This window comes from Diceros bicornis, chromosome 39, assembly GCF_020826845.1.
Source record: "Diceros bicornis minor isolate mBicDic1 chromosome 39, mDicBic1.mat.cur, whole genome shotgun sequence".
In the NCBI taxonomy this organism is placed as follows: domain Eukaryota; kingdom Metazoa; phylum Chordata; class Mammalia; order Perissodactyla; family Rhinocerotidae; genus Diceros; species Diceros bicornis.
Window position 1 is genome coordinate 17,836,589 of NC_080778.1, and position 14,883 is coordinate 17,851,471.

Genomic DNA, 14,883 nt, shown 5'->3' on the forward strand with positions numbered 1-14,883 from the left:
GAAAAAACCAAAACTTACAAAAGTTTAGTAATTTTTTCAAGATCACACAGGAAATGGTGGAGTCAGGATTTGGATTCAGTTCTTGTAGATTTTAGCTTTTCATCATTTTGTTATATTTCACCGGGGATGGAGGGTTCACTTGTGCTGCCTTTAAATGTCAGTTGTTTGCTTTATAACAAGGAAAAAAATTCCCTTTAGAACGGTGGACCTCAGCATTGATTGCCTATTGGAATCTGGAGAGCTTTGAGAAAAATCGACGCCAACCCCCGAGATTTGGATTTCATTAGCCCAGGGTGCAGCTTAGGGGGCAGGAGTTATAAAAGCTCCCCAGGTAATAAGAGCAGCCTCTGCTCTAGAAAAATCCCTATTTTTTAGCTGCTCCTCCTCACCAGATTCCTTAGGTGATAGCTTTTAATTGCTCAAATAATAGCCCCTTTCAACCTGTTTATGAGGGCTTACTCTCCTCGGTAAAAATCCAGCTGATGACCAGTTAATTGCATGTTTCTCATAAGGGATCTTTATGATGGCTTACTTTTTCTTATTTGAAGTAGGGATTTTCTTCTAGTGGATTTTGTTACCATAAGCAGTTTTTGAACATTGTAGATAATTTTGAATATTAAGTAAATTTATGCATTTTATCAGTAATCCTCTGTTCCTTATTCCTTTTCAAATAGGACCTGGAATTTCAGAGCCAGCTCCTACGTCAGAACAGGAGTTGGCAAAATAGGGTTGCAGAGTATCCACTGGTCTGTTAATGATCACAAGTGGACTAGCCCAGAGAGTCTCTGGTCTTACAGGTGACCATTTCTCACCCTCAAAAGACTGCCTATATCTGTGCTGGGGAAAAAGGGGCAATTTCACGGGTTGCTTTAGACTTGTCCCAAGAAGTAGCTAAGGAAGTGACCCCAATTGTTGCCACTTCTCCTCCATATCACTGCTCTGGTTTTGTCTAAACTATGTGGTAGCGAGACGTAGAAGTGACAAGCTCCTCCCTTCACACACGTCCACGTCAATTTTATCCTTGTCAATGGCTGAGATGTAGAAAACTGGGCAATAAAATGTTTCCAGAAAATTCCATTAACAAGTATGTATGAGAGCCCTCCTTAATTGGTACGTAAGGGACACTCAATAAATGCTTGGTTTTCCAGTTGTTTCTAAATGAAATGGCTGGGAAGCAGGACCTGGAGACTTATATCTGCCAATACTTAGCTTCAGGATCTGGTCTTCAACCAGCTGTTGAAGGCTTATGTTGTGCCAGGTCTGTGCGAAGCACTTTACAGGCATCACCTCATTCATTCCTCACAACCTCCTATGAAGTACACAATCGCTCTTTCATTTTAAGATGAAGAAACTGCAGGTTACAGGAATTAAGTGACTGTTTAAGACCAAAGGTAGTAAGTGACAGAGGCAGGATTTGCATCCAGTTGGAGAAATCACTTGGTTCTCTGGATCTCCCTTTTCCTCACCTATAAAAATGACCGGGTAGGACTAGATAATCCATTCAGCGAATATTCACTGACGGCTATTGAGTGTCAGATACAGTGCTGATTGCTGGGAAGAGAAACCTTACCAACACACCTCATGCTTTCAGAACTGATAGTCAGTCAGCTCTCACTGAGTTATTTTCCAGTTCTAAAATTTGGTGTGATTCTACTTAATCAAAAATTCTGTGCAGTTGGAAGCAATCTAAGTATTCATTAATGGATGAATGGATAAACAAAAAGTGGTATATACACACAATGCAATATTATTCAACATTAAAAAGGAAGAAAATTCTGACACATGCTATAGCATGGATGAACCTTGAAGACATGATGATGAATGAAATAAGCCAGTCACAAAAGGACAAAGACTGTATGATTCCACTTATATGAGGTATCAAAAGTAGTCAGATCTGTAGAAACAGAAAGTAGAACGGTGGTTACCGGAAGCTGGAGGGAGGGAAGAATGGGGAGTTATTGTTTAATAGGTATAGTTTCAGTTTCGCAAGATGAAAAGAATTCTGGAGATTGGTTTCACAACATCATGAATGTACTTAATGCCAGGGAACTGCAAACTTAAAAATAGTTAAGATGGTAAATTTTATGTTATGTGTATTCTACCACAATTTAAAAAAAAAAAAGATTGTCTGAGACTAAGGGAAGGGGGGAGGAAGAGTTATTGTTTAATGGGTACAGTTTCCATTTGGGGTGATAGAAAAGCTCTGGAGATGGATGGTGGTGACGGTTATGCAACAACCTAAAAGTACTTAATGCCATTGAATTGTACACTTAAAATGGTTGAAATGATAAATGTCATGTATATTTCACCACAATTCAAAAAAGAGGTTAAAAAAATTCCATGCAAGCTGCTATAGAGAACAATGTTATCCCCCTTCAGCGGCAAAGTAGTCCTAGTGGGAAGAGAAGAAATCAAAAACATAAATGATTAGAAAACAATTAAGTACTAAATGATGTAGCCTGATGAGTTGTGCATCAGCCCGAGTTGCCTCTTCCTTTTCTAGGTGTTAAACAGCAGAGTTGCTTTGACACACACACTTGCTCTACGCTTATCACATGATCTGGGTAAATTCTTCTCTGTGACTAGTTTCAGAAGGTACAAACACCATCTTTTCTTTGGAAGAAATTTCTGGCCCTGGGAAACTTCTCCCAGCTGAAGGTTGGTTTGTTTAGAACATAATTTCTTGAATTCTATAATTTTCTACCCACTCAGTATAATTGAATATTCAAGATGGCACATACTCAAAAGGCAGCGTGATTCTAACCCAACTGAACAGGACCTGTTTTAGCAAATCTTCAATAGAATTTTGCCCACAGGCAGTCTTTGAAATATATTAGCGGTTCTTTAGCAGACCAGTAATAATAGCTACTCAATCACCGGAGTTAACCGAAGTTTTTGAAATGCCTTTTCATTAAAAATCAAAATGTTGCCTTAAAAGAAAAGCTTAACAGAATGAAAGCGACTCGTTACTCGTAGGTATTTTTCTAAGTGCTTGATCACGCAGAAGAAATGAATGTACTCAGTTATGTCTGTGAAAAGTACAGTTTCTATTTTCTTTTTGCCCATTTATGTTGTAAGTCTATCCTTTTCTTTAATACATTGCGTAACACTGAATCTGCAAGTACAGGTGGAAAATAATCTGATTTTAACATCAGAAACACGCTAATATTTACCCCTTAAATCTCCTCGATGTAATAAGGGTTGCATAGACAGCAAATGCTATATAGTTTGTGCAAGAATATTTGACCAAATTGTGCAAATCCTTTCAGTAAAAGAAAAATTTCCAACTATTTGTATTTACAAGTAATCACATTAGTTGATCCCAGATTAGGGTAAAAATTCTATTTGTGGGGCCGGCCCGGTGGCATAATGGTTATGCTTTGGTGGCCCAGGGTTTGAAGGTTCAGATCCCGGGTGCAGACCTACGCACCGCTCATCAAGCCATGTTGTGGCAGCATCCCACATACAAAACAGAGGAAGATGGGCACAGATGTTAGCTCAGGGCCAATCTTGCTCAGCAAAAAGAGGAAGATTGGCAATGGATGTTAGCTCAGGGCAATGGATGTTCGTTAGCTTCCTCACACACAAAAAAATCTATTTGTTAGTTTTCAGAAATATGAATAAACTCGCCAACTGCTAAGAGATCTTGAAATTCTTTTAAACCATCTTTTCTTATAAGGAGGAAATAAAACATGCATTAATGATATTTGTCATAGTCTTTATTAGTCTTATTTAACATAAATGGAGGACCCTGTTTTCTGACAACAGGTATAGTATTCTTCAATCTTCCAGTCGGAGCAAACGGGAGGCGGGGAGTGGTGAGACCTATTTGTAACAAGCCATAATACTCCAAAGAAGAAGCACAGGCAACTCTTCTACATTTGTTTTGAAAACACGAATCTGTTCCCACATGATTAATATATTAGGGAACAATTTGAATTTAATTCAAATTGCCAAATGTTGCCTTTGCTTAGGCAGTATTTTACCCACGAGAAACATTAGGTAAATGCAGAAAACTACACGCAGTTCCAGAGAGCAGCCTAGGAATATAAAAACACACGCATGCACCTCAATCACCTACCACCTACCTCCGCCACGTGTGTGCGCTATGAGCCACACCCATCAGGTCAGGTGTAACAACTCTGCATGGACGTCAGGTAACCCTACTCCATAACAACTCACAACCTGCAACCCTGCAGGTGGCCCCTCTCTAACTTTTCTCTCTTTCTTCTTAGCCTATCTTATATTTTTCCCTCTCTTCCCTGGTCTTTTTCCTCTTTATTGTTCTTTTTTCTCTCTCTTTTTCTCTCACTCCCATTTGTTCTCTCTTCCTCTTACACAGAGGGCGGTAGGTATGGGGACCAGGGGCTCCCACAAGAAATTTCAGGGTTTTTTCATGGTGAAGTGTTATATTTACTATAGTAGGTATGTATTTCTTAACCATTTAACATGTATAAAACTGTCTCCATTTTTGTTAGATACCTATCTTTTTTTATGTGTCACTGATGATGTTTTTGAGTGTCATGCTCAGAACCCATTTTTCCTATAAACCCTATTTTTCAGTGATTTTGCACACTGAGTGACTTTCAGCAACGCATATGTCATGTCACATGATAGTGGAACAAACTGTAGGCACTTAGAAACTCATATGGAGCCAGCCCTGATGACCTGGTGGTTAACGTTTGGTGCTCTCACCACTTCGGCGGCCCGGGTTAGGTTCCCGGGCGTGGAACCACACCACTGCTCTGTCAGTAGCCATGCTGTGGTGGCAGCTCACATAGAAGAACTAGAAGGACTTACAACTAGGATATACAAGTATGCACTGAGGTTTTGGTGAGGGGAAAAAAAAAAGAGGAAGATTGGCAACAGATGTTAGCTCAGGGCGAATGTTCCCCAGCAAAACAAAAATAAAATAAAAAGCAACTCATGTGGCTCTTTCCTTCTACCATCTGTACTCTCTCTCGGGTCTTAGATATTTGATAGGAGCATTATAAACAGTCCCATTTATAAACTATTTTCAGATCATGAATTCTTGCAACCCAGTAAGAATGCCCAACAAAGCTTGACTCAGGGCCTCCAATGCCCTGGACATCCTTAGACTGTCCCAGCCCCAAGTTTCAAGTAGCAAATCACAAGTCAGAATTGTCAGGAACTCAAGGGTGACCTTTCCATTATCTGAGGTTTAGTATTTCTCGGGGAGACACAGAGGAACATCACCACATACATAATTATTATACAAATTGATGATCATTACACTATTGCTACAAAGTTCTTACTAATTTGAAAACTGTACTCTGGGTGAAGATTCACAATATAAGTAGACTGCTATTTATCAATGGTAAATTTATTTTCTATAAGTTCATCTCTTAAAAGATGCAAGTTGACTTCAACTTCTTATAGAAAAGCATCCATAATGATGTCAGTTGATATGGAGAGTCTAAGACTTAAGACTGTATTAAAACAATTTTAAAAATTTGGTTTTTCGTTGCTTACTTTGTCAATGTGTCCAAATTCTCATTTTGGCTTCTTCAAATGGCTTCAGAAATGAATGTAAAAGAAAGGCAGGACAGTAAAAAGGAGGGCATTCAATTTTCTTATCAACTCCCTCAATGCGGCAATAAACTTGCACTTCTAAGCATCGTTCTATTAAGTGTTTGACGGCTTTAGTCCATTACCCTCATTGACTCCCTTCTACTCACAAGGTTTCCAGAACACGAGCAAGATGAGCACAATCTGTGCCTTCGAACTATGTTAGCCCCAGCAGCCCTCTTCTTAAACTGAAATACTATCTGTGGTGTTCAGTAATTCCAAAGAGCCCTATTGGCAGGTCATATGGATGAGAATGAGTAGAAAAATGAATAATTCCATTTGAAACATTCTATAGGGTTATTTAGTAGAGAGAGTGATTATAATCTCAGCAGTAAGCATCATCAAAATCTTTCTTGCTTTCTTCTTTATGTATTTTTATTTTCGGTGATGTGGTGGGGGATATACATGGTGTAGGTTTTACAATGAGAATGTTTCAATTATATATAATGCATGGTGGAGACTGCCAGTTGTTCACAAAAATGTTTCCTACCTTCTCTGGGCACACAGGTAGACTACATCTCCCAGCCTTCCTTATAGTTTCGTGTAGAACCTGACAAGATTCTCATCCACGGAATGAGAGAAGGGGTGTAAGCCACTTCCATGCCTGTCTCAGAAATCTCCCCCAAACAGGTCTCCATGTCTTCTCACTGCCTAGCTGACTGAGATGGTGCAGACTGTAGCAACCTTGGAAGCAAGGTGCTGAAGGTGGCAGAGACTCATCAGCACAGGTCCCTGAATGACTACGTGGAGGACCACCACTCTCACTAATCCGAACACTCACACACAACTGTTATAGGAAAAAGAAATAAATTTCTGTTGTATTAAGCCACTAAATTTGGGGGTCTATTTGTTACTGTGCCTTAGCCTACTCATACACTATGTGTTCCAAATCTTCAGAGTAGTAGTTCTCAACCACAGGCAATTTTGTCCCCCAGGGGATGTTTGGCAATGTCTAGAGACATTCCTGGTTGTCATGAGTGGGGATAGTGGTGGTTCTCTTGGCATCGAGTGGGTGGAGGCCAGGTTTGCTGCTAACATCCCACAGTGCACATGACTATCCCCCACAATCAAGACTTATCCAGTCCAAAATGTCTGCAGTGCTGTTGTTGCAAAACCGTGCTCTAGAGAGCTGAAGAAAAGGACTGAAAATTTCGAACCCTCTGCTAGACTGTAAGAGGAGATTTGCAAAAACAGTGTAGTAGTAAAAAGAGTGGGCTTGGAATGAAGCCTGGGGTCCAGTTCCAGCCCTACCACTAACCATCTATGGGACCTTGGACACGTTACTTTACTCTCTGTCCATTCAATACTCTTGTGCTAAAGTAGGAAAATGATGATGGCACCACACAGTAGGGCTGTGAGTGAGGACATAAGTGCTTAATCCAGTGCCTGATAGATGTAAGTACTCAAATATTAGTTGCTATTAATGTTATTATTTTTTAGTGTTTTTGCTGTTATCATGGCACCTTTCTAGAAAATTTAGAAGTGGAAGCTACATAGCATGTTTACAGCTGTTAGGAGCCATTGAGGTGATGGGAATGGTTACAAAACCTAAGGTGTCACATAGGTAAAACGCATTGTCTACCATGCTTCCAGGAGAATCCGACCAATATAGGTTGCTTTAATAATTTTCTTAAGTTTATTTTTTTATTTTTTTTGCTCAGGAAGATTCACCCTGAGCTAACATCTGTTGCCAATCTTCCTCTTTTTTTTTTTTTTTGCTTGAGGAAGATTCACGCTGATCTAACATCTGTGCCAATTTTCCTCTATTTTGTATGTAGGTGGCCACCACAGCATGGCCGCCGCCAAGTGGTGTAGGTCCATGCCCAGGAACCAAACCTGGGCCGCCAAAGCAGAGCATGCTGAACTTAACCACTAGGCCATGGGGCCGCCTCCTACAATTTTTCTAAGTTTTGATTCAAGATCTGGCCATAAAGATTTGGAGCAAACAACCTAATCTGGCATCAATCGTTATACACACATGAATTCTTGTGAACAGCAACAGCTACTTTTTTTTTTTAAGATTTTATTTATTTATTTCCCCCAAAGCCCCAGTAGATAGTTGTATGTCATAGCTGCATATCCTTCTGCTGTATGTGGGACGCGGCCTCAGCATGGCCGGAGAAGTGGTGCGTCGGTGCGCGCCCAGGATCCGAACCCGGGCTGCCAGCATTGGAGCGCGCGCGCTTAACTGCTAAGCCATGGGGCCGGGCCAGCAACAGCTACTTTTGCATAGCAACTCTGCAAACCTTAACTGGCTTTGGTTTTACTAAATGCTGCTCACTTTGAACTATTTTTGTTACTCATTAGCAATCAATCAGAACGTATTAACAGAACATTCAAAATGGACAAACTTATTAGGAATGGAAAGAAAAAAAAGACCAGGTCCCTGCCCTACCGCCCACATTAGACGGGAACGAGTAGAAGGGATGAAGATGCAAAATCACTACGTTCCCACCTTCTAAGTTTTTGTTGTTGTTGAGGCGGCAAGAGATGACAGTGAGGTAGGGGGGTAGGTGGGGGGCATAATAATAACAACATAACACTAATAATAAAGAGACATGGAAATGAATAGTCAAGGTGGGATTTTGAGGGATTATCTACAGTGATTAGATGTGCTATTTGAGGAACAGCACAGAAGCAGAAAACTATTTAACAGGTTTTCTTCTAAATTATCATAGATCTTAAATGGTTTTAAGAAAGATCTCATTCACCCACTATGATAAAAGCTCTTGGAGGGAAAAAAGAAATAAAGAGACACATTCAAATAAAAGTGCTCGAGTGCCACGTAAAAGTACATTAAATTGTGCCAAGTACGACAGAGCAAGTTCTTTATGAAATCCACCCACGTAATAAGCCTTCATTAAAAACAGTCCCTGCCAAGTCCTACACTCTAGCATTGAACACATATTTCCCTCAGTATTCAAAAAGCTTTAGTCTAGATGAACCTTATAAAAAGTGTCAGTATAATAAATGTTATTTAAACTGGAAGGAAAGTATTGAGTGAAGACATGTGCAAATAAAAAGATAATAAAGTCTACGACAATTCACCTCTTCTCAACAGCCTTCTCCCTTGGTCAAAACCTTTCTCCTCTTGTCAAGTGTCCTAAACAGTTACGGCTGGTCCAGGGAATGTCCACACAGAATCATTTCTTTCTTTTTTTTTTTTTTCGGTGAAGAAGATTAGCCCTGAGCTAACATCCATTGCCAATCTTCCTCTTTTTGCTGAGGAAGATTGGCCCTGGGCCAACATCCACGCCAATCTTCCTCTTTTTTTTGGTATATGGGACACCGCCGCAGCATGGATTCATAAGGGGTGCACAGGTCTGCACCCAGGATCTGAACCTGTGAACCGTGGGCCGCCAAAGTGGTGCGCGCGAACTTAACCACTATGCCACCGGGCCGGCCCCCAGAATCATTTCTTTATGGCTAAGGGAAGAGTAGTGGAGACACCAACTGCCCTTTCCACACCACACAATCTTGTCTCTCCAACAGGATCAGTACGAAGCCAGGCTTCAACAGAAACCACCTCCAAACGTGACAGTGTTGTCCTGGAGGGAGGGGGGCCCAGGACAAAAGCCAACTCAAGTTCCATTTTATCCAAGTCTTGGTCACCTCACAAGCCTGAGAGCTAAGACTCCAGGAAGAGCAGATGGTCAAGTCACCGCACTAACTCCGTAGGCTTGGTCATTGGGTTTTCTGCCTTCGCTCTGCACAAATTTGGGAGAAGGCTTAATTCCCAAGTGTAACACAGCGTTCTTTCCAACTAATTTGATACGTCCCGTGCTAAGAGCAGCCTCTTTTCTAAGCTATGGCACTGGGCAGAACAGCTTTCAATGTGTCTCATGTCACTAAATGTGTGAAAAGCATCCTTCTCTCTTGCACGTACCCTGACACTGTCTATACTACTAGGCAATAAACAAAGAGTCCCTATAGACTAATAAACACAAGATCTGGGGGTCAGAGGTCACCACTGTAATCCTTGCTTAGCTACAGCTTTTGAATAAAGCTGAATGCTTTTGACAAAGCTATGCTTACGGCTCTGCTTCTTTCAATTTTAAACATAAAGGCTATCACGCTCACTTCTTAGCTTTTTAACACACTGTATGGATAAAGCTGCTTGAAAAGGATTTTAAGCTCTCTAGAATGACAGAAAAAAATCAAACTGATGTTATACTTAATATTTTTCCTTTTTCTTTTTCACTAAATGCACGTACTCGACATCCCCTAAATGATTTAATTTAGCATCTCTTATAGTTCAAAGAAGCCATTTTGCAGGAAAGATGTAACTTCTAATTACACAGCATTATGTAACATTATGAACTATTTAAAAACTTTCCTCAAAGGTTGAAACAGGCCATGAACTATATCTGGGACCAAATCTCATGAGGTTCTCAAAGGCTCTTTTACAGATCATTTAGAAAGATTAAAGAAACCCACTCGACTCATGCGAGTCCCCGCTCAGTCAATCTAAGGTCCCATTAAACATGAAAGAGACCCTTATTTGCTACTTTCCAACTACGGATTTCTCTCTCTCTACAAATTGTATCATTGGCTATTTTACTTTTAAAACTTGCTTTCATATTTAATATCTCATTTTATCTCTGAATGCTATTAGGAGCCATATATAGAGATGAAAATAACAGCTCCATTGTTGGGTTGAGCATGGGGTGATAGACAAAACCTCACCTCTCTCTCTAAAATGTCAAGTGTACAAAAGTAAATGACTAGGATGTTGGGCAAAGGAGCAGAGGATCGAGTAGCCATGGTGGGGAGGTGAGGGGGCCCAGAGAGAAGGGTGTGGGGGGAATGAAAAGGATGAAGAGGAAGAGAGGTAAGAATGACATTGTATGGTTGATTTTCAGACAGCACTAAGACTCAATTTCTGAATCTCTAAATGGCGTGGGAAAGGAAAAATACCTTATATTTGGGATTATTCTAATACAATGTCTCTATACACAGGGGAAAAAGGCATACAACCTCCTTTGCATGTGTAACCATTTTCTGGGAAACCCTATTGCCCCAATGGTTAGATGGATCTCTTGGCAGAAATAAGCTACTCTGATGGTATTTGGGACCATGCTGAAAATGTGAAAGCATTGTGTTAACATCTTTGAAATCAATGTGTATATCAATGATCTTTCACAAAAATATTTCTGTCTATAAATCCTAAAACAAAATCTACACCTGGTCTGTGAAGATTATGTATGGATATGGTATACAGTTAAAATGTACCCCTTATGGGGGAGATTAATTAAACTGAGAATGACTATTGAAGGATATTAGTTAGATGGGATTCAACAAAGCAGAGTGCAGAAAGTTCGAAACTGTGCTAATGTGTACATGAAAAGTGATTTACCAGTTATCTCTACAATTAGACTCTTTTTTTTTTTCAGAAATAATCTTTGTTTAGAAAAAGCCAACAAGCTCTGCCTTTTAGGCATGGTAAGAGCTTGTCACAGGAGGTTGTTAATGACAGCCCTTTCCCCAATTTAAAATTCTGCATTTGAAAAAAATCAAGGATGTTAGAGAAGTCAGCCATAGAATGATAAAAACAGGCTGACATGGATCAAGGCAAACAGATTTTAAAGGAATTGACGCTTTGTATTTTAAAATACCCATTACAACAGTATTTATTGGGCAGAGTTTCTGCAAGCTGGAAAATAATTGGTTACTCTTCATAAAGGAAAGAACTAGACAAAACGGGTCTAACCATTCTGTTAAAATGGCGATCTTGAGAAATAGAGGTGGTCACATAGCACAAGTATATGAAGAAGAGCCTGTGATCAACTAAGCCCTGATGTGAAGTGGTTCTGATTTTTCCAGGTGGAGAGAGGGTCAAGGATCCAAAGCATTCAGGTGACTTCTGGAACAAAGCAGCATCTACTTCTTCCTACATGGGTACGTCCCTCCACGTGTGGACTTTTCTTCCCCAACTACCCTCCCTCCCAACACCTTTCCTCTTTCCTCACCCTAATTATGTGCCACCTCAGATCTTCAGTGGATTCATTAGAAATAATCTAAATGCATTCAAAATAATGTTGGAATCACCTGTTTAAAAATTTTTTCCTAATTAAATTTATGCTACAGTGAATTGACTGGTCTGATTATTTTTGTGAAAGGCTTTAGGTGAAATATAGTCTAAAAATGCTGGTACACTGGCATACCTTGTTTTATTGCACTTCGCAGACATTGTGTTTTTTGTTTCTTTTTTTTTTTTTTTGGTGAGGAAGATTAGCCCTGAGCTAACAACTATTGCCAATCCTCCTCTTTTTGCTGAGGAAGATTGGCCCTGGGCTAACCTCCGTGCCCGTCTTCCTCTACTTTATATATGGGATGCCTCCCACAGCATGGCTTGATAAGCAGTGCCTAGGTCCGTGCCCCGGATCCGGGCCTGCGAACCCTGGGCCGCTCAAGTGGAGTCCGCAAACTTAACCACTATGCCACTGGGCTGGTCCCGACATTGTGTTTTTCACAAGACCCTCTACCAGCAAAAAGATTATGACTTGCTAAAGGCTCAGATGATGGTTAGCATTTTCTAGCAATACCGTATTTTAAAGTTAAGGCACACAGTTTTTTTTTTTTAGACACAATGCTATTGCACACTTAATATACTGCAGTACAGTATAAACATAACTTTTATATGCCCTGGGAAACCAAAAAATTTGTGTGACTCGCTTTATTGCGATACTCGCTTATTACAGTGGTCTGGAATCGAACTCGCAATATCTCCGAGGTACGCCCATGTATCAATGGTGATCACTCTCAACCAGCAAATTCAGAGGAAGCTGGTGATGATGATAGTTTCCATTTATTAATTGCTTACCATATGCCAGGTAGTGTTGTGTGAGCTTTTCATATATTACCTAACCTAATTCTCATAATAATAAACCTATGAGGCAGATACAATTTATTAATCCCATTTTACAGTCGATGCAACGTAGACACAAATTTACAGTCGAAACTGTGGACCTTGGGTCAAACCTGGCCGTAAAGTTTTCTGGAACTTCCACATCCATTCATTGACAAAGTGTCTATGGCTGCTTTTGAGTTACAACAGCAGAGTTAAGCAACTGTGACTGAGATCTTAGGGCCCAGAAAGTCCAAAATATATTTACTATCTGGCCCTTTATAGAAAAAGTCCACCAACCCCTAGTGTAAAACACGGTAAGTCATGGGTAAAGAAAAAAAGGCAAGAACATTTGGACAGCTTGAAATAGAACTTCTAATATTGTCTTGATCTCTTTTCTTTCATTCATATTCTACCTTATTTCTTCTCACCCAAAGTTTATCAACCAGCCTCAGAAAAAACAAGAGTGTTCACGGAATACCAGTTCAGTAACTAATGGTTTCTCTCTCGGTATGGCGAGTTTTGACTAGGTGGAAAAGTTTCCGAGAAAAAAAAAAAAAGGATAGATCAAAGAAAGCTTTGACAATCATAAATTTCCTGAGGTTGCAAAATTTTTGGCAATTTCACAGGTATTTCTTCTCAAGTACAAATGACATCATTGTTGAAATTAAAAAACCAGTTGGCCTGGTTTATTCTACATTTGGTATCACATATTGTTTTGGTTGAGCATCAATTGATTTTTCTATTTTTCCTGGGAAGTTATGTCATAACTATTTTTAGGAGACAGTGTCTGGTTCTATCATTTATGGAACTCCACACACAATAGTGCCTTAGAATATTTTTTCTAAAGCTATAAGAACGTATTTGGTGGAGAACCTGCTCATTAGCAAATATTCTGCTATACTCTGAAACATATTTTAGATTAAAAGTTTAAAACAGGAAGTAGGCAGTAACCAATGAAAAAATTTGGTATATTTCTAGGCAGCAAAGGGAGTGTAGCTTCGTAATACATCAATTTGCCTTCGAAATATTAATATTTTTAATCATTAATTGAGAATGAGTTAACATCTGAGCTGCTCTGGTAATTCTTATTTTATCCTTAAAAACCTATCTATAAATCAAAGTCAAGTTAATAATTGAATTTCCAGAGTACGCCATCTGGCACATAAGCTGAGCTCAATTTGCATGGAGTCAAATAATTCATGCAAACTTGTTTACTACAGAAGTGAACAGGAAGTAAAAGCTGAAGACAAGACAAAGCCCCACAGTTTTTCTCTACCGTTCACCACCTTCCCCAAAACACCAAGACAGAGAACGGCATCGAACGGTAGTTCCCAACCTTGTCTGCACATTAGAATCACCTGGGGATCCTCCACAAGCCCACCACCCAGGCCACACCCCAGACCCACAAAATCCCAGGTTCTGGAGGGGGGACACAGGTATCAGTCATTTTAGAAGCATCCAGATACCAGAAGACAATTGCGACTACAGTGAAGACAGCCTGATGGGCTCAGCCAGGACACACCTGACACCTGCAAGTCAGGAGCCTTCCGTCCTGCTTGATCCTCTGCGACGCACTCTGAGATCCTCAGTGTAGGATTGATTAACATCCTGGTGTGCGCAGTGGTATCATCATTCTTGCTTCTAACGTGTAAATCGCTAATGCAAATATTAAGAGGATTTTAACACACTGCGTACGGCCCTAGGGTTTGCCTTACGTTATGATCTGTTTAAACATTCCCAACACATTCCTGACACCTGGGTTTCCTCTTTATTTTGCAAGTATTTTTATCCTGCATGGCAAACGTTAAACAAACAGGTTGGCCTTACCTCTACGATGCTTTTTAAATCTTGCACGTAAGTCCTTTCGGTCTCCAGAATTTCCTGAACGACTCGATCCACGTAGAGGAGCTTGGGGCTGGTGGCCGATTCCGCACCTGTTCTGGTCGCCCCGCTCGCCTCCCCTCTCCGCTGGGCCCGGGGCTGCCTTTCGCTGCCCTCGTGCGTGCTCTGTTGCACGCCTGGGCTGTCCCTCTGCAGCTCGCTGCTGGAAAACGGCCTGGCTGGAATCAGCTCCAGTTTTATGGCCCCGGCTTCCTTATCCTGGTGAAACAACCCCAGGTGGCTGTTTGAAACTAAGGTCATTCTGCTGCCGAAGGAACCGTGGCTGTCCCGGGAAGAGGCCGAGGACGACGTGGAGCCAAAGCTGACGGGGCGGTCGCTGTCAGAGAGCTCCATGGTCGCCAGTTCTGGGGAGGAGGCGCGCCTGGCTGTGGTCCTGGGGTCTGGAACTTCTGCTACAGCTGCTGGCACTTCAAGACGCAACTGGTGCACATCTGTGTACAGGAAAAAAATAAAGAAAAAGGACAAGATAAGAAACATAAGCAAGGATTTTAAAATTATATTTAAGCAGAAGGTTTAAAGGAGGTTAAAAAGCAGCCCAAATG

At 40.7% G+C, this 14,883-nt stretch overlaps 1 protein-coding gene across 6 annotated transcripts in view; it reads right to left on the bottom strand.

Moving 5' to 3' along the window:
* PLEKHG1 (pleckstrin homology and RhoGEF domain containing G1) overlaps positions 1 to 14,883 on the bottom strand; it is a 229,177-nt gene that overhangs the window by 79,341 nt on the left and 134,953 nt on the right. For all 6 annotated transcript variants that reach the window (XM_058534149.1, XM_058534146.1, XM_058534150.1 and 3 more), the window contains one exon: positions 14,267 to 14,772. In XM_058534149.1, the coding sequence (XP_058390132.1) occupies positions 14,267 to 14,674 (408 nt within the window). In that variant the 5' untranslated portion in view covers positions 14,675 to 14,772. The remainder of the gene's footprint in view (positions 1 to 14,266; positions 14,773 to 14,883) is intronic.